We start from the raw sequence: 24022 nt of genomic DNA on the forward strand, positions 1-24022 counted from the left end.
AAATCTAGCACTACTAAGAACCATTAATTTGTTTTTATACATCACTCCCTCCTTTAAAAATGATAATGTGGAGTAATGAGAAACTATTGGACTCTATTTACTGGCCTAATACGACTCAGAGGAGCTTTGAATTAAACTGGGTGATAGTTTACATGCACCACTTTATTGAAAATCATTGTTGTGCACTTGGCAGGTTGACCTCCTCATTGACTGGACATTGAATTTCATGATCGTGCACGGAGTCTTTAGTGTGATGCATAATGGAACAATGTGCTTTTGGCACTGGCAAAGAGCCAATAAAGGTGTGGTCTAAATACAACAGGCACCCAGTTCCTCTGACTGGCCGTACCTTATAGGTGGCACTCTGACTGCCTCAGCTCCTTGCTGGGAGCATTTTTTCTCCTTGAATGCATGAATCAGTCAGCACTACTGAGCTTATCTGCTGTTCCTGGGTCAAAGTGAGGCAATACAGCAGAGAATAGTGTTTAAAAAGCATGGGATGGATGGCTGGACATTGGCCCTGCCTCCACTTCCTGCCAGCAATCACTCTTTTCTCCTTGATTACAACTCCAGAACAGGTAAGAATGTTTAAATATCCATTTAGTGACAAAGTGACGGGCAAACCTGGCATCACTGAGAAATTGGTGAAGAAAGTAATTAATGTTTAATTTTTTTCTTGTTTGAAGAAAATTCCACTGAGAGTCATAGCCCATAGTATTGTTTTAAATCTATACCTGAGGTCAGGTTTTACAGTAAAAAGGTGAGGGCTCTCACATTGAGATGTGAATAATTACACAATTGCATTGATATTGAGTACCAACTAAGTCTCTATCATTAGCAATAAGAATCCAAGCTTGTAGTTTGAAATGATTTGTTTAATTAGTTTCACTCAAATACTGTAATAATTTCACATCCTGGAGGTTGCTGCTGGCAATATTGGCAGAGTCTTGCTTAACACATTTTTCTGACATTCCTTCACTAACTTTAATACAGATGAAGTCCGAATAAACTGACTTCAACTGCTATTCCAACAGCAACAGGAGCAACCCTACATGAATGTGTTACAACGTGTGGGTGGCACGGTGGCACAGTGGTTAGCACTGCTGTCTCACAGCGCCAGAGACCCGGGTTCAATTCCCGCCTCAGGCGACTGACTGTGTGGAGTTTGCACGTTCTCCCCGTGTCTGCGTGGGTTTCCTCCGGGTGCTCCGGTTTCCTCCTACAGTCCAAAAATGTGCAGGGGTCAGGTGAATTGGCCATGCTAAATTGCCCGTAGTGTTAGGTAAGGGGTAAATGTATGGGTGGGTTGCGCTTCGGCGGGGCGGTGTGGACTTGTTGGGCCGAAGGGCCTGTTTCCACACTGTAAGTAATCTAATCTAATCTAATCTAACTGAGCTCACTAATAATAGCAGCGGCAATTTCTGCTGATGTGTATTTGTATCTGTGTCAAGTTTTAAGAACTAATAGGGTACATTTTCAATTTATCACCTAGGTGTAAAACTGATTATGCTGAGTAGAAATTCATTATTTTGGGAATGAAAATGAAAGGGATTCTATAAAGGAGAAAGAAATTCAGCTGTATGTTGGATCCTGGTTCAGTTTACGACTGATACTGCCATGCCAGGGAATGTACTCAAGTCAGGTCAGGAATAGCAGTCAGAGGAAGCAAAGGAATAATTTGATTGCAACACAGAAGTCTTCCACTTGGTCTATGTGGAGTTAGGCTGTGCAGAAGGAACAGAACTGATAAGGGAAGGAAGTCAGCTTGCCTAAACATTGGCGGACATCTAACTCAGTCAGAGCAATTCTAGGTTGGTTGTTAGGCTCAATTAAGGATCAAAATCTAAAAGGCAAATTCTAAAAAGGTCAACTCCTGGCAAATCTCTATGGTGGAGAAATGAGCTGTTTTGCTTTTCAGGTGCAGGGTGAAAATAATTAAACGAATCGGCCACTGCTGTACTGTGTGATTTGTAAATATTTAATTCGTAAAGGCAATAGCACCAAAAGACACAAACAAGGGCAGGAAAAGAGCACGAGTGCCCAAGTTATAGATTATAATTTAGGCAGTTAGAGAATTTTATACTGGATCAAGGACCTTGAACTTTTGAAACAGGGGACTACACCAGCAACTTTCATTTGATCTTTGACTCCATGTAAAATAGGAAATATGCTGGAATGTTCCTATAAACATACTGAGAGAATTACAAGTTAAAATGTAATTGAGCGTTTTGGCAATCCAAATGAAAAACAACAAATATCCATAATGAGAGTTACAGGCTGGAATCCAATCAAGGAGTTTGGAAGGTTTAAAAGTACTATCGGATGGAATCTAAGCAAGTGCTTCAAGGCATCTTTGTATAGTGCTGCAGTCCTATTATGCACCATGAACATTTAAAGAAACCTGAACACCCAGCAATTAACTAACAAACCATGGTATAAGATTTCATGTTTTTAAATAAAAGCAAACTTTATTGTATGAAAAGAGAAATTAAACAGAGCAAGCACCACAGGTGTAACATACAGCTGATAAAGACTTCTGCAAAAAAACTGTTTTAGTTTTTACTTACCCCAAGAGTTCTTTTACCTTACCAATTCTTGAAGCTTCATTCACAATCCTGAGATTTGAGGCCAACACAAAGGTAACCACGGTATTCTGGAATTTAATTCTCCTCAGTGCTCCAGCTATGCTCTGAGTTAAGATTCTATAGCAATCTTTCTTCTAGCTTTTTGGCTCTGCAACCTCGCACCTTTCATGACTGTGGATACCTCAGCTCCTTATTCTGATTGTTGTAAGTTACCTAAAGATTTTCTAAGCCAATTCTTCAGTGTTTTCAATCACAAAGCTCTGTAAGTACATGTAGATATCTTCCACTAGCTGTGTGCAAGAGCAAATCTTTCAGCTGCTTTTCTTTCACAAAATTCAAACTAATTAAGAGCTCCAAACACATTTTTTTTTTGTTCCTACTTTCTCTGCTTAAGATGCAGGCCTGACTAACATTTATTTTCTTTGACTCTCTCAACTCAGTAAGTTGTAGCCTCCACAAGATCAAATCTGCAATTTCTTCAGTCTATTTCTAAATTGAGCTGCTTGTTTCTGTCAATGAAAAACTTTGATTAATTAAACAAAATAACATTTCAACCAAGGGTTCACTCTCAATCATTATCTCTGTGGTAGCATGGAATGTTTTTGATGGTTTGATTGGAAACACAAATTAATTTATTTTACTTTCAGTACAATGTTTGTTATGCCTTATCTCTACACTTTCTGACTTCAACACAAGTTTAGAGATGAGTGGATGGATAATTCATTGTCGAAGAATTTTCGAGCATCAATTCTGATATTGTAAGATAAACAGAGACTCTCTTTTAAGTAATATAAACTCATGTTTCAGATGCATTTATGTCAGGTTATTTTCACTAGATGCACACATTCTTCCACAGTTAAAACTTTAATTCCTAAGGCTGAATTTTTTACAGTTAAACATATGAATAATGAACTAGATATTTGCAACAGAGTCACAGACATGTATTATAGATTGGAATCTAATTGACTTCTCTAAGGTGCCTCATAGCACTGGGGACACTGATTTGATTCCAGCCTAGGCAGCCATCTGTTTAGAGTTTGCACTTTCTCCCCATATCTGCGTGGGTTTCTGCTTGGCGCTCTGGCTTCCTCCCATAGTCAAAAGATGTGCACATTAGGTGGATTGCACCATACTAAATTGTCCTGTAGCATCCAGGGATGGACAAGGTAGTTTGATTAGCCATGGTAAATGGGAAGTTCAGGGATGGAATGGGGAGGATGCTCTACAGAGGATCACTGCAGACTCAATGGGCCAGATGTAGAGATTCTATGACTTTATGAAAGTGGGATATATTTAACAATAGCTTTACTATCTGGGTGGTGAATTAAAAGTTTTATTTTATTCAAGGGTTTGTGCTGTTTACATAAAATATTTGATAGCATTAACTCCAAGTGATACAGAGCTAAGCGATCCCACAACCGATAGATCAGATCTAAGCTCTATAGTTCTTTCACATCCATTCGTGAATGGTGGTGGACAATTAAACAACTCACTGGAGGAGGAGCCTCTTCTAAACCCACGATCACTTCCATCTAGAAGGAGGAGGGCAGCAGGTACTTGGGAACACCACCACCTGCAAGTTCCCCTCCAAGCCACTCACCACCCTGACTTGGAAATGTACAGCCATTCCTTCACAGTCATATCAAAATCCTGGAATACCCTCCCTACAGACATTGTGGGTTAACCCACAGCAAGTGGACTGCAGCATTTCAAGAAGGAGCTCACCCACCTTCTCAAGGGCAAATAGGAATGGGCTATCAATGCTGGCCAGCCAGCAATACCCAAGTCCCACAAGTGAATAAAAAAAAGTTGGTTGAGTTGCAGTCTGGAATTCAGTCTTAGAGTCAGAGTTATACAGGATAGAAACAGACCCTTTGGTCCAGCTCATCTGCATTGACCAGGTATCCTAAACTGATCTTGTCCCATTTGCCAGCATTTGGCCTATATACTTCCAAACCCTTCCTATTCATGTATCTGTCCACATTCTTTTAACTGTTGCAATTACATGAACTTCCACCACATCCTCTGGCAGCTCATTCCATACACACCACCTTCTGTGTAAAACAGTTGCCCCTCACTTCCTTTTTAAATCTTTCACCTCTCATCCTAAACCTATGGCTCCTAGTTTTGGACTCCCCTACACTAGGAAAAAGACATTGGTTACTCACCCTATCTATGCTTCTCATGATTTTATGAACATCTACAAGGTCACCACTCAGCCTTCTACACTCTAGGGAATAAAGCAGCCTATTCAGCCTCTCCCTACAGCTTTCACCCTCCAGTCCCATCAACATTCTTGTAAGTCTTTTGAACCCTTTCAAGTTTAACACCATGTTTCCTGTTGCAGGGAGATCACAATTAAACATGGTATTCAAAAAGTGGCCTCACCAATGTCCTATAATGTGACCTCTCAACTCCTCTACTCAATGCACTGACCAATGAAAGCAAGCATGCCAAACATTGCCTTCACCACCCTATCTACCTGAGACTCCACTTTCAAGGAACAATGCACCTGCACCCCTCAGTCTCTTTGTTCAGCAACACTCCCAGGGCCCTATCATTGTTAACTGTATAAGTTTGCCTTACCAAAATACCAAAGTCATATCACATTTATCTAAATTAAATATCATCTGTCACTCCTCAGCCCATTGGCCCATTTGATTAAAGTCCCATCGTACTCTAAGATAACCTCCTTCACTGCCCACCACATCACCAATTTTGGTGTTATCTGCAAACTTACTAACCATATTGCCTATATTCACAACCAAATCATTTATATAAATGTCAAACTGTAGTGGACCCAGTACCAATCCTTGCAGCATACCATAGGTCATAGGTCTTCAGTCCAAAAAAGCAATTCTCTATCAACGGCCTCAAAGGTTCAATTGCTTTATCTATTGACTAATAGATACCTGGTGTTAATGGTATGTTAATTGAATTATCAAGGATAAGGATGTATATGTGAAGGCCATTGATTTAGTATAAGGCAAAACTGAGTACTGCAGAATCTGGAGATTAAAGTCAAGATTAGAGTGGTGCTGGAAAAGCACAGCAGGTCAGGCAGCATCCGAGGAGCAGGAAAATCGACATTTTAAGGATTCCTGATGAAGGGCTCCTGCCCAAAAGGTCAATTTTCCTGCTCCTCTGATGCTGCCTGACCTGCTGTGCTTTTCCAGCAACACTCTAACATCAATTAAGTACCTTGAACACATACAAGAAAAGACTTTTGAGACACTGATGCCAGGTTCCACATCTCCCAAGACTAGAAACTTAAGTACACATTTTTCAGTATTTGTTTTTTAAATGTTTCATTTGCCCTCGAAATATCCCCAATTGTAATGTGTTTCCTCATAACACTTAATTTCAATATATCAGAAATGACAACTGGTCTTATCTGGGTACGTAGACAATTTATCGGTCCACTCAAGTTTTTTAATTGGCCATCTTTGGATAAAATATTATGTTTCTGTGACAACCTAACCCAATTTACTAGGATAGGACTAACACCTTCCAGATCACGTTGTTGCCTCAAGCTTACTCTGAAACTATTCTAAATATTGTCAAACCTGACTTTCAATCTTAAATTTACCTTTAACCTTATTTAAAACAATTGCCCAAATTCCAAAGAACTCACCCTCCCCCATGAAAATCATTAAATTCATCATAAAGTGTGTTGAACCATTAGAATATTGCTATATTTCCTTTGAGTGAGTTATCGGTTGAAATCTTAGGAAGGTGTTGGAGTAGTTGATATACAGAATAAGAGAGTTTTGGATGTGAAATTCAAACTGGAATCAAATTAAGGTGCTGGTTGGTGAGAGTTTTATTTGTAAAATAGTCACCATCTGGGAGTGAGTTACACAATATAATCTAATCAAGGATTTTGGTTTACATCTAGAATATGAAAGTTATATGCATCTAGAATATATACTGAAATCAATTCAAGGGGTTTTAGGAAATGTTTATACATGGAATAACAGCAACCCAGCAATAAATTACAAGTTGGAATCTAATCAAGGGATTTGGATACTTATTTTAAAAAAAAGACAAAGAAGCTTTCTAAACTAAAATCCTGCCTTCCACCTCTATCCTTTTGTAACGTGTTCCACTGACTTTCTTTTTGCTTGCTTTTTCCAGTTTTGCTATCTCAGGACTCATTTGTCTATATACTCACTCACTCCATTCCCACTGAATGTATACATGAGTTATTAATTTTCAACAAACATTTCATTGAACAAAGTATGATGCCAGATCACTTGTATGGTGTACCTTTCATGGACACTTTTTTCACTATTCTACATCTGATACACCTCTTCCCTCCTTTTGCATCTCTCTCACTTTGCTCTGACTGGAGTTTGTTGCAGTATGTATGTGTTAGTTTCTCGCAATTCTGAGGAAGTGAAAGAAGCATTCTGCAGAATGAAGTCCAAAAGGAATTCCAGCCACAGGTAGAGCCTGTGTGTTACTGGTTTAGACCAGAGTCTATGCCCCTCGTGTTTTAGGCACTTATTTAGAGGTGAGCTGCAGTCAAGTTATTGATCTTACTTTTGGCAGCATGAACTGCATGAGCTGATTTGATGTCTGCTGATCCCATCTGTTTGCCAAACATCCATGCAACTGGGGTCTCTGACCTTTGCAGCACATGACTTAGGTTTAAAAGGGCTGAAGTTAGAACAGAAGTGAAACATAACTGAGACAAGGCCACTTCAGAGTGAAATGTCTGGTGTGGAAACTGTACTTGGTGAGGTATTCTTGACCATTTTTATTCTGCTGCATTGCTTTAATAAAGTTCAAGTGAGCAATGACACTATTATCTTGTGTAACTGTTATCGGGTAAAGTAATTAAATGAGGTGGGCCCAGGATTTGGCACAGATCAATGTCCACGTCAAGTGATGAATGCTTACAGAAATACACGTAGATTTTAGGCTGTTGGTAATCTATCCAAAATTAAATAAAAAGAGAATAGTCTTGAAGGATGAATGTTAATTAAATGAACTAGGTTTTACTAGAGAGACAGCTTATGTGGGAACAAAGTCTCTTGAGAATGAGATATAAAGTAAGGGTGTTAGCAAATGCAGAACAACCTGAGGGAAACCTACAGATTTCCAGAATATGAAGTTTCACTTCTTGCCCTCCAGCCTTTGGAAGTTTGAACATTACTGATTGCGACGAAATTCAGCAGCAAACTGGAGTGACATCCAGAGCACATTATTCAAATAGACTTTCAGTTTCTCAGCTGCAATGTAAACTTTCTTGATGTGCCATTTTAACATGTTAAACATTTCTGTATTATGCATTTTATTAGTCCATAAGACCATAAGACCATAAGACATAGGAGTGGAAGTAAGGCCAATCGGTCCATGGCTGATGGGCATTTCAACTCCACTTACCCGCATTCTCCCCGTAGCCCTTAATTCCTTGTGACATCAAGAATTTATCAATCTCTGGCTTGAAGACATTTAGCGTCCTGGCCTCCACTGCACTCCGCGGCAATGAATTCCACAGACCCACCACTCTCTGGCTGAAGAAATGTCTCCGCATTTCTGTTCTGAATTGACCCCCTCTAATTCTAAGGCTGTGCCTACGGGTCCTAGTCTCCTCGCCTAACGGAAACAATTTCTTAGCTTCCACCCTTTCCAAGCCATGTATTATCTTGTAAGTTTCTATTAGATCTCCCCTTAACTTTTTAAACTCCAATGAGTACAATCCCAGGATCCTTAGCCGTTCCTCGTATGTTAGACCTACCATTCCAGGGATCTTCCGTGTGAATCTCCGCTGGACACGTTCCAGTGCCAGTATGTCCCTCCTGAGGTGTGGGGCCCAAAACTAAACACAGTACTCCAAATGGGGCCTAACCAGAGCTTTATAAAGTCTCAGTAGCACATCGCTGCTTTTATATTCCAACCCTCTTGAGATAAATGACAACATTGCATTCGCTTTCTTAATCACGGATTCAACCTGCATGTTTACCTTTAGAGAATCCTTGAGTAGCACTCCCAGATCCCTTTGTACTTTGGCTCTATGAATTTTCTCACCGTTTAGAAAGTAGTCCATGCTTGTATTCTTTTTTCCAATTGAACTTCATCAGCCATTTCCTGGACCACTCTCCCAAACTGCCTAGATCCTTCTGCAGCCTCCCCACTTCCTCAGTACTACCTGCCTGTCCACCTAACTTTGTATCATCGGCAAACTTCACTAGAATGCCCCCAGTCCCTTCATCCAGATCATTAATATATAACGTGAACAGCTGTGGCCCCAACACTGAACCCTGCNAGCCAATCCTCAATCCATGCCAGTAGCTCACCTCGAACACCATGGGCCCTCACCTTACTCAGCAGCCTCCAGTGTGGCACCTTATCAAAGGCCTTTTGGAAGTCTAGGTAGATAACATCCACTGGGTTTCCCTGGTCTAACCTACTTGTCACCTCTTCATAAAATTCCAACAGGTTTGTCAGGCACGACCTCCCCTTACTAAATCCATGTTAACTTGTACTAATCCGACCCTGCTCTTCCAAGAATTTAGAAACCTCATCCTCAACGATGGATTCTAGAATTTTACCAACAACCAAGGTTAGGCTAATTGGCCTATAATTTTCCATCTTTTGTCTTGATCCTTTCTTGATCAATGGGGTTACAACAGCGATCTTCCAATCATCCGGGACTTTCCCTGACTCCAGTGACTTTTGAAAGATCTCAACCAATGCCTCCGCTATATCCTCAGCCACCTCCCTCAGAACTCTAGGATGTAGCCCATCGGGGCCAGGAGATTTGTCAATTTTAAGACCTTTTAGCTTTTCTAGCACTATCTCTTTTGTAATGGCAACCATACTCAACCCCCTGACTCGCTTTAATTGTTGGGATATTATTCATGTCTTCCACTGTGAAGACTGACGCAAAGTACTTACTAAGTTCTCCAGCTATTTCCTTATCTCCCATCACTAGCCTTCCAGCATCAGTTTGAAGTGGCCCAATGTCTACTTTTGCTTGTTGTTTGTTTCTTATGTATTGAAAGAAACTTTTACTATCATTTCTAATATTACTGGCTAGCCTACCTTCATATTTGATCCTCTCCTTCCTTATCTCTCTCTTTGTTATCCTCTGTTTGTTTTTGTAGCCTTCCCAATCTTCTGATCTCTCTATTAGTCTCTGATAGTCTGCATGTTCCCAAAAGAATTGAAAAGTTCCCAGGTGATTTCCATTCAGTTTTAAAATTTGAAAGCCCAGAAAGGATGTTGCTGTGTTGCAGTGGTAGTGTCCTCACCTTTGGGCTGGGAGGCTTGGATTCAAGTCCCACTTGGTCAAGGGGTGTACCATAACATCCCTGGACAGGTTGACTAAAAAATACCTTCAAGGCAATAAAGGTTTTGGTCCTGGTCCTGCATTTTGTTGCATTTACTGCAGGGCAATGGGGTACCTCAGTGCTGATGACTCCCTAGATATAACACCCTTTCACAGTGCTGGTTTTGCCTTCCCAGAGTGCCTCGTTCTCTCTGTTTGAAGATACGGTTCAGAAATGGAGACAATACCGCAATGAGTGCTTCGAGAATGTGCTGTCACAGCCAGATTTGCTAACAGGTACCAATACAATATACTCACCAAAACTGTACCAAGTTCAGAGATCTCTCATATCCACTTTCATTTTTAATTCATCCTTTTGAGATTCAACCTATCTGTCGCTCAGAGTTGCACCTTTATATGTATCCTGTTTAGTTTTTTGTAGGATGTGAATTTAGCTGTAAATCTCTAATTGCTAATGAGAAGATGATGGTGAGCCTCCATCCTGAACCATTGAGGTGGTATAGATATGTCCACAGCGCTGTTATGATAGGATAACCAGAATTTTGATTTAGCAACTGTAAAGGAACAGCAGTGTGAATGGTGTGGTGTGAATTTGCAGGTCATACTGTTACCAAGTACCTGCTTATGATTTATTTCACAAATATAGATGAGTTTTATGAATAAAATAAAAGTACATACAAGGTTCTACATCATATCTGTACAGTCTTTGCAAAAAAGACAAAACAATGGAATTTTGACATTTCTCAGAGCTTCTCTGCAGTTGCAAAAAACAAAGTCATTTCCTACTAATGCAAATAACTATGTTCATTTTGAGGCACTGAGATGGTCTGACAACTGAACAGATCTTCGTTATACTTCAGCAGAAAGCCATCAGATAGCAGTCTTTCCCCACGGCAGCTGGCCCAAGCTTTACAATGTCCCTCAGCATGTAGTCCTGGGCCTTGGAATGTGTATGTCTGCAACACGCAGTCAAGGTCAACTCCTTACCAAGTACCTGCTGTGCTTGATCTAGGATGTTGAGGTCACAGGTTTTAAAGTTTTGTTAAAGGACTCTCAGCCATTTATTACAGCCCATTTGGTATATGCTAAAAATTGTTTCCACTGTGCACTGATGGAGGAAGGAGTCAGTGATTAAGGTGGTGGTTGAGGTGGATAGGACCTCAGAATAGCTTCCTCAAATCCCAAAGTAATAGTTAGTTGAGACAGAATGATGGACTTCTTTCAGCATTAGTATTCTCTCATCCATCAGACAAAAATAAAAAGAGTAAATATTATTGACACACAGCAAATCACTCAGAGATATCAACATGGCAAATTAATTGTATGAAAATTATATTCAGGGCATCCAATCAAACAGAGCCTGCTATTTCCTGGTATATAACGGTACTGCATTCAGATATTATCAACGTACAACCAACAGATTGAAGATAGAAATCTACTTCTGTTTTCCTACATGTAACATGCCTGCATGTTATGTAGTAACTGAGTTACCAGCTAAACATTCCTGTATTATGTTTAAAATACACCATCTAGCATTAACTGCTTGGATTTGGATGTTATCCAGTTCAGACTTATCACCAGTTTCTGTTGATTTTATCTCGATTGTGTCTACATACCAAGGTGCTTTCTGCCATCGTTTCTTTGACATGTATATCTGCTGGCCAGACGCTTCACCAGGAACCAGAATGAATGTTTCATGTCCCTGGTACATTCCTTGGATAGACAGAGGTAATTATTAAATGAAAGCAAACTGTCCCAATGATGCTCCTTTAAAACATGGATCGCTGACAACATTTTTTGGAATTGTAAATAACTGTCTTTAGGAGCATTAACTAAACCATAACTGCATTGCACTGTTCTACGAGTCAAAACACACCTAAGTAAAATCCAGTATACAAATAGTCTGGTTCATTATAATGGATTTTTGTTAAAAGGAATAGGGCATAATTTCTCGCAGTTATCACCACATACATTTTTTTCAAAGCAAGTATATAACAAAGGAAGCAAAATCCATTCTGTTACCAGCGACCTAGAGAAAGAAACTGATAGACACAGAAATGTACAACAAAGGTGAAATGATCTATTGGAAATAGAAGAAGCCACAAATATATATAACATAGTGAATAGCCAACAAGACACTAGGCTGGCATGGAATCATTAGAAATCAAAATGTTGCCTCCTTGCTGTTGGGATTAAGGATGTCATAAGAGAGGCCAAAGGATGTCTTTTGGGTGGAATATAGGGGGGTGTGTGTGGGTGGTGAACAGGCAGACGTCATGATGCACATTAGTGCCAGCAACATAAGTAGAAAGTGGGATATGGTCCCCACATCAGAATTTTAGGAACTTGGTTAAAAATTAGGAAGCAATAGTAGTAATCTCAGTGTTACTCCCAGTACCACAAAAATAGGAGGATAAGACAGTCAAATGCATGGCTGGAAAGATGGTGCAGGAGGCAAGGTTTTAAATTCCTGGAACACTGGGACTGTCAGTTGGCAGATGTACAGGGCATTCCTGAAGAAGGGCTCATGCCCGAATTCTCCTGCTCCTTGGATGCTGCCTGACCTGCTGCGCTTTTCCAGCAACACATTTTCAGCTCTGATCTCCAGCATCTGCAGTCCTCACTTTCTCCTAGATGTACAGGCCAGACAGACAGCACCTAAATAAGTGGGGACTGAGTTCCTCGCATGGGATCCCTTGCTGTTGAGGCTTTAAACTAACTTGGTGGGGGGTGTGGGAACAGGAGCGAATATTAGAAAGTAATACCAGGTATGCAAAATATTGGGAGAACAGTAGGATAGAAAATAGTAAACTAATAGGTAGAGTGACAGAGAACAAGAGAGTAATAGAGTCTAAATTAGGGTTGCATTCATGTTTGAATGTATGGATTGCAGTCACTAGGATTGGTGAGATCCAGACGCAGATTGCCATGTGGAATTATTCCATAGCAGAGACATGGGTCAAGGAAGAGAAGCATCATGTGTTAAATATTCCTGGTTACAAGGTGTTCATAAAAGATAAGAACAGAAAAAAGGACAACGGGGGTGTGTGGACATATTTGGTTGTATTTGCTAAGATGAACATCATTGTAATGCAGAAAGAGGATGTCCTAGAGAATTCAAGGGCAGACTCAATTTGGCTAGAATTTGAATTAAAGATCAAAAGGGTGCAGTTACTCTGCTCAGTGTAATCTATAGAGCACCAATTAGTGGGAAAGGTTTAATGAAACAAATCTGCAGTGAAATTACAGAGAGGTGCAAACATTGTAGAATATTTATAAAGGGGGCAATAATTAGATGAGATTACATACCCTACAGCATGGAAACAGGCCCTTTGGCCCAATTATCTCAATATTGTTTGGAATACTGGTAGGATAAAAAAGCAGTAAGAAACAAGCATTTCTTGATTATGTTCAGGAGAATTTTCCACAATTGTGTGCCAATTCAAACCAGAAAAGAGGCAATGCTAGATTTGGTTGTTGGGAACAAGATGAGCCAAGGAATACAAGAGCCAATAGAAGAGCATTTAGTGGACAATGATCATGGTTTAACATAACAATAGATAAAAGGATGATCTATAGGTAAGGTTAATTAACTGGGGCAAGAACTGTTGGCTATTCACCATGTTATATATATTTGTGGCTTCTTCTATTTCCAGTCAATGGGGCAAGAAGAGAGCTGGGCCAGACAGATTGTAATGTCCCCTAGATTCAGGGTGGTGCTAGAAGACTAGAGAATTGCAAATGCAATACCTTTATCCAAAAAGGGATGGTGAGGATAAAATGAGTTTAAGCCCAGCAATAACAAATCAGTTAATTTAACCTAAAATGTGGGGAGATTTCTTGAAATACGTATTTGAGATAGAATTAATAGTCACATGAAAATTTTGGGTTAACTAAGAAGAGTGAGCCTGGATTTCATCAGGGAAATCATGTTGAACTAACTTGCTGGAGTTCTTTCAAGACATAACAGGGAGAGTTGGTTAGGGCAATGCTGTTGATGTGGTATACATGGACTTCCAAAAATATTCAGTACAATGCCACACAACAGACTTGTGAAAGAAAATTAATGCTTGTGGAATAAATGGGATAATAGCAACACGGATGCAAAACTGGCTGACACATAGGATTGTGGATATTTGCCAGGTTGGAGGAATGTTTGTAGTGCAGCTCCCCAAGGTCAATTTTGAGATCCTTGCTGTTTCTGATATATGTTCATGGACTAGATCTTGGTGTGCAGGCAACAATCTCCAAAGTTGGGAATGATACAAAACTTGGAAGTGTTGAAAACTGGGAGGGGGAGGATAATGTAAACCCAATAATAGACATTTTCAAGTCAGTGAGTCATCAGATGGATTTCAAATATTGAGAAGTATAAAGTAATACATTCTATTAAAAAGAACATGAAGATACAGTTCAAAATAAATGGTACTACCCAAATGGGTGCACAGGGTCAGAAACAGCTGGATTTACATGTGTGTAAGTCACTGAGAATGGCAGGACAAATAGAATGAGCAGTTAAAAAGACCATAAGGTATAATAGCAGAAGTAGGTATTCATCCCATTGAGCCTGCATCAACATTCAGAGATCATGGTGATCTGATAATCCTCAACTTCACTTTCCTACCTTGCCCCAAAACCATTGATTTCCTTACTGATCAAAAATCTGTCCATCTCAGTCTTGAATACACTTAACAATCTAATGTCTATAGCTCTTTGTGGTAAAGAATTCCAAAGATTCACTGCCTTCAGAGGATAAATTTCTCCCATCTCTACCTTAAATGTGTGACTTCTTACTCTGAGATTATGCCCACTGGTCCTAGACTTTCCTACAGGGGAAATAACCTTTCCACGTCTACCCTGTCAAGTCCTCCAAAACCTTGTATGTTTCAGTAAGTTTGCCTCTCATTCTTTTAAATTCCAAAGGGAACAGGACCAACCTACCTAACCTGATAAGACAGTTCCTCTATATCTGGTATCAGCATAGCCAATCTTCTCTAGACCGCCTCCAATGTCAATGTATCCTCCACTAGATGAAGGGCCCAAAATTGTCCACAGTATTCCCTCTCTGGTCTGACAAGTGCCTTGTATCGTTTTAGCAAAATCTGCCACTTGCGTATTACATTTTCTTTGAAATAAACACTAACATTCTATTTGCCTTCCCTATTACTTGCTGAACTTGGATACTAGATTTTTGTCATTCATGAACAAGGACTCCCTCTACTCTATAGCTTTCTTCAGTGTTTCTGTAATTTAAATAATATTCAGTTCCTGCATTCTTCCTGCCAAAGTACAAACCCTTACATTTACCCACATTATAATCCATAACTCTAAACCTACTCTGAAACAAGGTGTTGTTTATAGTCATTTGGTAGTACAGAACTTTAATATTACAGAAAAAAAGATGAATTCTGTCTAAGCATTTCATTTTGCACTCCTCAGGATAATTTGCAAGAATATGAATTTAAGGGGAATACATAACAATACTGCTTGAGAGGAGAAGGTTGATTGATAGATGTATTGCCAATTAGAATGTGACAATTAATGATGATTGAAAGTTAACTACCAGACACCAGATTTTGTTTAAATTATAAATTAGATAATTATTACACAGACATGGAAAAACTGTTCATAACAATCCCATCCTTGGTTACTGACCTCTTGAGAGAGTAACATTGCCACTTATGACAAATAAGCTGATTAACTCACTGACAGACTGACTTCAAGGGCATAAATCTGTCACATTTTGACTGACTGATCCTTGAAGAATGATAACCCATTGCTGTGTAAATAGTTGAGTAAACCCAATCCTTTTTTTCCCCTAGTTGATAAACGCTTTGCATTCAGATACTGTACTGAGAAAGGTTCTTGGCTGATGGACAATTACACAAATGAGCCTTGGGTTGATCATTCAGAATGTGATGAAGATCATGTATTTCTACAGCAACAGGTCAGTGAGGGCTACAGGTGATTGGTGTGCAGAGTAAATTGGGAATGGGGCAGTATGCAGTGAATATGGATACAGTGGCTTTAGGATACAATGACCGGGGCAAATGGTGTGTGTGGGGTACAATGAGTTTGGAGTACAGTGAGTGAGGGATAAGGTGAATGAAGGGTAATATTGGTTGGGGATATGGTAAGGGTAGGATTGATATAGGGTTACTGGTTCTCCATTGATGCCTCTGTCTATCTGTAGCTGGTCAAGCAGCAGACTCTGAGCACGTTCCGCTTTGTGTACACGGCTGGTTACATTCTGTCTCTTATCACACTCCTCGGGGCAAGTCTCACTATCATCTCATTCAGGTACTTTCACATTTATCTCAAATTATTTTTCAGTATTTATTTTTACTTTTTCCCCATATCTTTATCTTGCGGTTTGCCTCCACATATTGTCCTACAGCTCCACATAACAATAGATGATCTATTGAGAGTGACTGAGGGTTACTGACAAATTCCTTCCTGTGGGGATTCTTCAAGCCTTAACATAGCTCCAGTAGAGCAGCAGTCTTCAGTCTGAAATTGCCATTGTACCGAAAAGACCATCGTCTCAGAAGAGGAATGCTCCACTCTTTATTTTAAATGATAATTTCTTTGAATGTTAAAGGCACTATTATTGGTTTGGAACTGATTCTGTAAACATCCTCTTCCCTAGGGTACGGTCCCTGTGAAAGGCACCAAATTCAGTTTCTCTGTCACAAGTCCCTGTCTCTGAGGGTGCAGTGCTGAACTTATCAATCATCATTGCAAGTTTCTGATTCTACAGCAGACTATCACCTTCGGAATATCAACCACCAGAAACCACCAAGGTTTATCGTAGGACACAATCTCCCAGGGGGAACACACCTAACTACAACCCCCAAGTAACTGATCACAGCAACCCCTGACCCCCAAAAGCTGATCCTGTCTGACCCCAAACAGGTGATTGCCTCAGCCATCCCCAATGCCAAACAGCTGATTTCTGAACCTCAGACTGCAAACAGCTTATTTCCCAGACCTGTATCCTTCCTATCCCTGATGCCAGGCAATCTGTGTAGATGTTTCCTCGGGTTGGGGTGGGTTCTACAATTGAATCAAACCTCGAGATAAAGGAAGATTGGCTGATAATCAGGAGATCATCACTTTTCTTGTCCCTCAGGAAGCTCCATTGCATGAGAAACTACATCCATCTGAACCTGTTTGGCTCCTTCATCCTCCGAGCTATTTCTGTGTTGGTCAAAGATGCGCTCATGGACAATCCACAAGCAGGAAATGGCAATGTCAGTGTTGAGCTGCAGGCTGCTGATCCAAACATGGTGAGACAGCATGGGCATGGTAATAGCAATAATATTACCACTGCAATCTTACCCATTCAACTCCACCTTTTTGCTAACCTGTAACAGTGAGTGAGAAAATAGAGCAGTGACTGGGTGAGTTGTGTGGGCAGGTTTAACTGATTCAGTGAGTTACTGTCCAGGAACGACGTTTCCTTTAAAAATGGATTGTGGTGTGATTCTTTGCCTTTGAGGTCTCAATGATCCATTTGATTACAGTACTGGTGGGGTGGGGGCGGGTGGTAGTGAGCACCATCAACTCCTCCAGAACATCTGAATGTAATGGCCATATAGCATACTCTGCAAACCTTCACTTACCTACCATTACTTTCTGATGTTGATTTGCATCAATTTGTTTGATAAACACTTTTATGAGACTGCTTGGGATGTATTATTGTCTCAAAGCATGAAATAAATGCAAGTTGTTGGCGTTTTATGGTTGGGTTTGTGGCAGTGTCAAGTCCTTGGTATGCTATAATAGTGAGACATCGCTGTAGCCTGGCCTGAGGTGTAATTTTGCTATTTTATTCCAGGCTACAATGTGGTGCCGCTCTTCACAGATCTTTCTCCACTACAGTGTACTCTGCACCTACCACTGGTTGTTGGTTGAGGGTCTATTCCTCTACTTCCTGCTCATTGTATCTGTTTTCACTGAGCAGAAGTGCTTCCTGGTCTATCTGCTGATTGGTTGGGGTAAGATGTGTGTGAGTCTCGGGTTTTCAATTAATAATGTGTTCAATGGCAGAGAGAATGGAGTGTAATAACCAGCGACTTGAGTAGATAGGGTGTTGACTCAGCCCCTGTTAGGCCAATGACTGAGAATTAGTCTGAACTTCATTACAGAGCCAGTGTTAACTCCTCAACCATCACCACAGAAGCAGATCTAGACATTCGTTATCATATTGCAGCAGTGCAAACATTAGCTGCCACATTTCCTGCAGCAGTGATAACACTTCAAATATACTTCATTGCTTGTAAAGTGCTTTGGAGTTATCCCTGAGGCTATGAAGGAACCCAATAGAAGTAGGTATTGTTTTCCTTTTCATAATGGATATGGAGAATAGACTGTTCACGTCAGGGAAAATGTGGAAAACATTTAAAGCGATTTGGAGGTATGTTTGAGGAGAGGTGACAGAGATGAAATTGTGGATCGGTGTCACCTAAACATTGACTCACCTGCTTTTTATCCAAGTTCTTCTCATGACCTGATCACTTCTGGGCAGCTCTGAGCTCCAGTCAGGTTGGAAGAGTCTCTGAAAATGTCTGTTTCCAGAACCTAGAAAATGCCACCTTGCCCAGGTTGAGTGTCTCTTTATAACCTTCTGAGTAAACTAAATAAACTAATTAGCCAGTTAGCTAAATGACCCATACCTTAAAAAAACTAACAAAAACCAAGACTTTAAAGGAAATTTATTGAATTTAAATTAAATCTTATTATGGGAGAAAGTGCCTCTTTATAGACTTTTGAGGATCACATCATCCTTTAATGGCAAATTGCAAAACATAAAATCCAAGTTTTAGAGGAACTTAAACTTAAATTAAAATATTATTTTCATAAAATGTTGTAGAATAGTCCCTCTGGGGGCTCACTGATTGCAGAAGGCTTCAAAATGTCCCAGCTCTCACTCCGAGGGCATCAAGGGCACAGATGTAACCATGGAAGTGAGACAGACAGTTAGGTCCAACAACAACCTCCATAGCCCAATATCTGGATCTGTTAACGTCCACCTTGTGCAGGTTAGTGTCTCATTATACATTTACAAGTAACCAGTGAAACCAAATTAATCAGTAACAATAACATGCCCTTAAAGGTTTACGGAAACCAAAATCTTTAAAGGTAGTTTAACAAATGAAAGTGCCATTGTGAAGGGGCAAAATAATGTACTCCAGCCCCCACAATGCCCACTGACCGGGCCAGTGAACACTGCATGCTCCATTCCCATGGACATCCCTGGTGCAGCCATAACCATGAAAAGTGAAGTAGGAAGTCAGATTTAACCCAACAGCTCTGGCAGCATCTGTAGAGAAAAAGCATCCTATTGCATTCACCTGTTAGTTTCCCCAAGAGCCTCCTGAATTAAGCATAAACAGTGAATGCTAACCAAAGACCCTTCTTTAGAACAGTTCGGAGTTCTGTTTTGACTCAGTTTTCAGCTATGAAGAAAGGTCAAGATGTTAACTCTGTTTTTTCTCCATGTTGCCAGATATGCTGAGTTTCTCCAGCAATTTCTGTTTTTGTTTCAGATTTCCAGCATCTGCCGTTCTTTATTTTAATTTGTTTAACTTACTGCAACCTCTTTTCCAAGAATGCATACCTTGAAGAAGTTCCACTTCTCTCTCTGATTTCCATTCTAACCTTTCTTCTGAAACCTGAGGGTCACTAGATTCTTTTCTCCCCACAGATGCTGAGTTTCTCCAGCAATTTCTGTTTTTGAGCCAGATTTAACCACAATATACAACTAATCATCCCCGTGGATGTCCCATCTACCTGTACACACATAACTTTAAATTAAACCACCTCTGAGTTAAGAGGATGGGGTTCAAGTCCCACTTATTCCAGAGGTGTGTAATAACATCTCTGACCAGTTTTATTCAAAACGTCTAGATCAATGTAGTTTGGCTCTTGTAGTGCTCTGGTAGTGTCTCTGCATTCAAACCCTTACCCACCCCAGAGATCTGTAATAACATACCTGAATAGGTTGATTCAAAACACAGAGGAAAGTGAGGACTACAGATGCTGGAGATAAGAGTCGAGAGTGCGGTGCTGGAAAAGCACAGCAGGTCAGGCAGCATCCAAGGAGCAGGAATATCGACATTTCGTGCAAAAGCCCTTACCGAAACATTGATTTTCCTGCACCTCAGATGCTGCCTGACGTGCTGTGCTTTAGCAGCACCACACTCTTGGTTCAAAATACATACAATTAATAGAGGTCAGTACCTCCCTGAACCCTTTTAAATGTGTCTCTGGTTCAGAAGGTCTTTAATGAATCACTAACATGATGCAGGTTTTCTATAATGTTTTGTCATTTTTTTTAGGTGTGCCTCTGATTTTTGTGTTTCCATGGATCATTGTCAAGTTCTTGCAGGAGAATTCTGGGTAAGGCAAAATGCTACAGCAATACAGGAAAGACATCTTTTCCCCACCTCTGCCTCAGCGTAGCTCACTTCAATCACAATTTTCCTGGTTTAATTCTGCAAAGTAACAATTGTGTCATGGAGTTTCACTCAGTTTTCCTCATGTTCCCCATTCCTGTGTTGCTTTTGGAAGTATTGTTTTTCTATTGCATTCACCTGTTAGTTTCCCCAAGAGCCCCCTGACTTCAACATAAACAGTGAATGCTAGAGGCCACTTGACACTTGAATACAATGCTGACATCAACAGCCAATGCTTTCCAGGAGATGTCACTGGTGAGTAGAGAATCCACCACTCTCCCTATGATCATGATGCTGAGAGGAATGATGACAGGGAGACAGTGATAAAGTGGTAATGTTGCTGAACTAGTAATCCAGAGGCCCAGGTTTGGATTAGTCTGGTCTCAGTGATGGTGACCATGGAACAATTTTCAAGTGTTGCAAAAACTGATCTGGTTCACTAATGTCCTTTAAGGAAGGAAATCTGCCATCTTTATCTGGTCTGGTCATCATGTGACTCCAGTCTCTCAGCAATGTCCTTAACTCTCAACTGCCCTCTGAAATATCAATTTAATGAAGAATGGCCATAAAATGCTGTCATTACCAATGATAGAGTCAGTAATCTGTGACACTTAAATTATTTAAAATTCAGTTTCTCACTTTGATTTTTTTTTAATAGGTGCTGGAGACAAAACACTAACATGTCCTTCTGGTGGATTGTGCGATCTCCGCTTTTACTTGTCATCATTGTGAGGCTCTGTTTCCAATTGTTTCCATTGCGCATGATATTCAAGCCACTACAAAAACTATTTGCATTCATATTGCATCTTTATTGTAACTGAACTTCCCAGGCCCTTTGTTGGAGCATTAGCAAACAAGATCACCAGACACATATTCCCTTTCCCTCCCTTATCTTCCTACCACAAGGGACTATTCTCCACGGGACACCCTGGTCAACTCTTCCTTCACTCCTAACAAAATGCTGCACCTTCCCCTGCAACTACCATAGGTGTAACACCTGCCCATTTACCTCCTCCCTCCTCAGCGTCCAAGGGTGCAAATATACCTTCCATGTGAAGCGGCACTTCACCTGCACTTCATACAATCTAGTCTACTGCATTTGTTGCTCACAATGTGGTCTCTTCTACATTGGGAAAACAAAGCATAGAACACCTACATTCTGCCCACAAAAAAGACACTGACCTTCCAGTTGCCTCACACCACCCTGTTCTCTGGCTAACATCTCTATCTCAGTACTGAAAACAACAAATGTTGCAGATCAAAGTGGGTCAGGCAGCATTCCTGGAGAGAGAGTAAGCTAACGTTTCAAATCTAGATGACTCTTCATCAGAGTTATGACTGATGAAGAGTCACCTAGACTCGAAATGTTAGCTTGCTGTCTCTTCAGGGATGCTGCCTGACCTGCTATGATCTGCAACATTTGTTGTTTCCACTAAAGATTCCAGCATTTGCAGTAAATTGTTCCTATCTCTGTTTCAGGTTTGCTGCAGCTTTCTAACAAAGCCCAGTGCAAGCAGGAAGAACAACAGTTCATTTTCTGCTTGGGCACCTTGCAGCCCTCCAAACCCAATATCGGGTTCATTAACTTCAGGACCCGAACTCTCCCATGTCTGAGCTCCCTCCCCCACACACTAGGCCTTGTTATCACATAGGCAAAAGTGAGGACTGCAGATGCTGGAAACCAGAATTTAGGTCAGAGTGGTGCTGGAAAAGCACAGCAGGTCAGGCAGCATCCGAGGAGCAGGAAAATTGATGTTTCGGGCAAAAGCCCACAGAGGTGTGCACTACTTATTGTTACCCACTGAGAGTCTCCATTAACAGCTATTCACCCTCCAAACCAGATCATTATCTACTCCTTTGTCTGTCCAACTGCTCTCTTTGAGCTCTATCTTCACCTATTATTTACTCTTTACCCCCTCCCCTCACCCTATCCTTTGCATATAAACCAACATTTTCCTAGCTACCATCAGTCCTGAGGAAGAGTCATCAGACCTGAAATATTCCTCTTCAAAGATGCTGCCAGACCTGCTGAGCTTTTCCAGCAACTTTTGTTTTTATATTAGAATACAAGATTTGACACTGAGCCCCATAATAGATGTTAGGGGAAATGACAAAAAGTTTGGTCAAAAAGATTTAAGGGATGCTTCTAAAAGAGGAATGCTAACTAGAGAGGCTGAAGAAATGGTTACACTGGAGGAATAACTAAAATTCAGAATGAACAAGAGTCCAGAATTCAAGAGATTTCCATAGATATTTCAGATGCTGGGGGAGTATGAGATTACAGAGATAGGGAGGGGTGAGACCATTGTAGGATTTAAAAGCAAGACGATAGATTTTAAAATTAAGGTGTTACTTTGCTGGAGGTCAATGTAGGTCAGTGAACATGGGTGATACATGACCAGTACTTGGTGTGAGTTACATTCAGATTTGGATGACTTCAAGTTTACGGAAGATGTAACATGGAAAGTCAAGCCCAAAGATAACAAAAGCATGAATGAGGGTTTCAGTGACAGATTAACTGAGGCAGAATGGTGTCAGGTGAGGTTACATAGGTGGAACTCGGTGATTGTAATATGCATGATTGATAGTTCATCTTGGGTCAAGTGTGGCACCAAAGCTGTGAACAAACAGTTCAGCTTCAAACTATTGGATGGAGTAGGATAGCTAAGGAATGAATTTTTCAGGGAACAAAAACAACGGCTCCGGTCTTCCCAATATTTCATTGGGAGAGATTTCTGCTCATCTAGAACTGGATGTCAGATAACCAGTCTTAATTAACAACTTTGGAGGAGGAGAGAGAATTCATGGTGAGGGACATTGTCAACGTGTATGTAAAAATTCACACTGTGTTGAGTTTAGTATTGAGGGGCAATGATAGATCACTGGAACACCATAGAGTCATAGAGATGTACAGCATGGAAACAGACCCTTCAGTCCAACCCAATCTAGTCCCACCTGCCAGGACCCGGCCCATATCCCTCCAAACCCTTCCTGTTCGCAAATCCATTGCAAGAGATTATCAAGTTTATGATTAGACAGATGAGAATGGAATCAAGTGAAAGCAGACAACGGGTAGAGAGGTATTGGAGAATGACGATTAGGGGTTAACCACCTCAAAAGATGCAGATAGGTGGAGAAGGATGAGGATGAAAAGTTTATCTTTGCTGTGGTCTGATGCTCATTTATGACTTTGATAAGAAGCTGTTTTGGTACTATGGCTCAGATAGATACCTGATTTGAGTGATTCAAATATGAAATCCTGGGAGCAACTCAGAGCCAGGGGCTTTTTTTTAACAGGAATGATGATAAAGGATCTAGAGGAGAGAAGGGCAGCATCAAATAGAAACACTCATTAACAATATTGGGTAATGTGGACAAGGAAGGCCAGTTGGGTTTCAGTAGTTTAGTGGAAATAATGTTGAGGGAGCATGAGGTAGGTTTTATCAACATATTGAACTTGCAAAACTGAAATCCAGGTCTTTTTTGATTTTTGGGAATGGAAATGAAGGCCTCAGTAGAGAGTGATCATGGTGAGAGAGAGTAATGGTTTTAGAAGGGATTAATGCTTCAAAGGTGAAAGTGACTGTATGATTGAGTCAGTGACTACAGAAATATCATGGTGAAGGCTAAACATTTGGAATTTTGAAAGTACCCTTTGTAAGAAAAGAAATTATTCT

At 40.5% G+C, this 24022-nt stretch overlaps 1 protein-coding gene across 2 annotated transcripts in view; it reads left to right on the plus strand.

The window, feature by feature from the left end:
• The first annotated feature begins 495 nt into the window (after window positions 1-495).
• LOC122560648 (glucagon-like peptide 1 receptor) overlaps window positions 496-24022 on the plus strand; it is a 32345-nt gene continuing 8818 nt past the window's right edge. Inside the window, exons 1-9 of one of the 2 annotated variants that reach the window (XM_043711515.1) lie at window positions 496-578; window positions 10062-10161; window positions 11506-11613; window positions 15708-15832; window positions 16079-16185; window positions 17018-17174; window positions 17726-17885; window positions 20229-20289; window positions 21004-21073. In XM_043711515.1, the coding sequence (XP_043567450.1) occupies window positions 504-578; window positions 10062-10161; window positions 11506-11613; window positions 15708-15832; window positions 16079-16185; window positions 17018-17174; window positions 17726-17885; window positions 20229-20289; window positions 21004-21073 (963 nt within the window). In that variant the 5' untranslated portion in view covers window positions 496-503. Of the gene's footprint in view, window positions 579-7286; window positions 7332-10061; window positions 10162-11505; window positions 11614-15707; window positions 15833-16078; window positions 16186-17017; window positions 17175-17725; window positions 17886-20228; window positions 20290-21003; window positions 21074-24022 lie in introns of those variants that run through there. The other variant, XM_043711516.1, reaches the window with a different exon arrangement.

The sequence above is a fragment of the Chiloscyllium plagiosum genome, chromosome 21 (assembly GCF_004010195.1).
Source record: "Chiloscyllium plagiosum isolate BGI_BamShark_2017 chromosome 21, ASM401019v2, whole genome shotgun sequence".
In the NCBI taxonomy this organism is placed as follows: Eukaryota; Metazoa; Chordata; class Chondrichthyes; order Orectolobiformes; family Hemiscylliidae; genus Chiloscyllium; species Chiloscyllium plagiosum.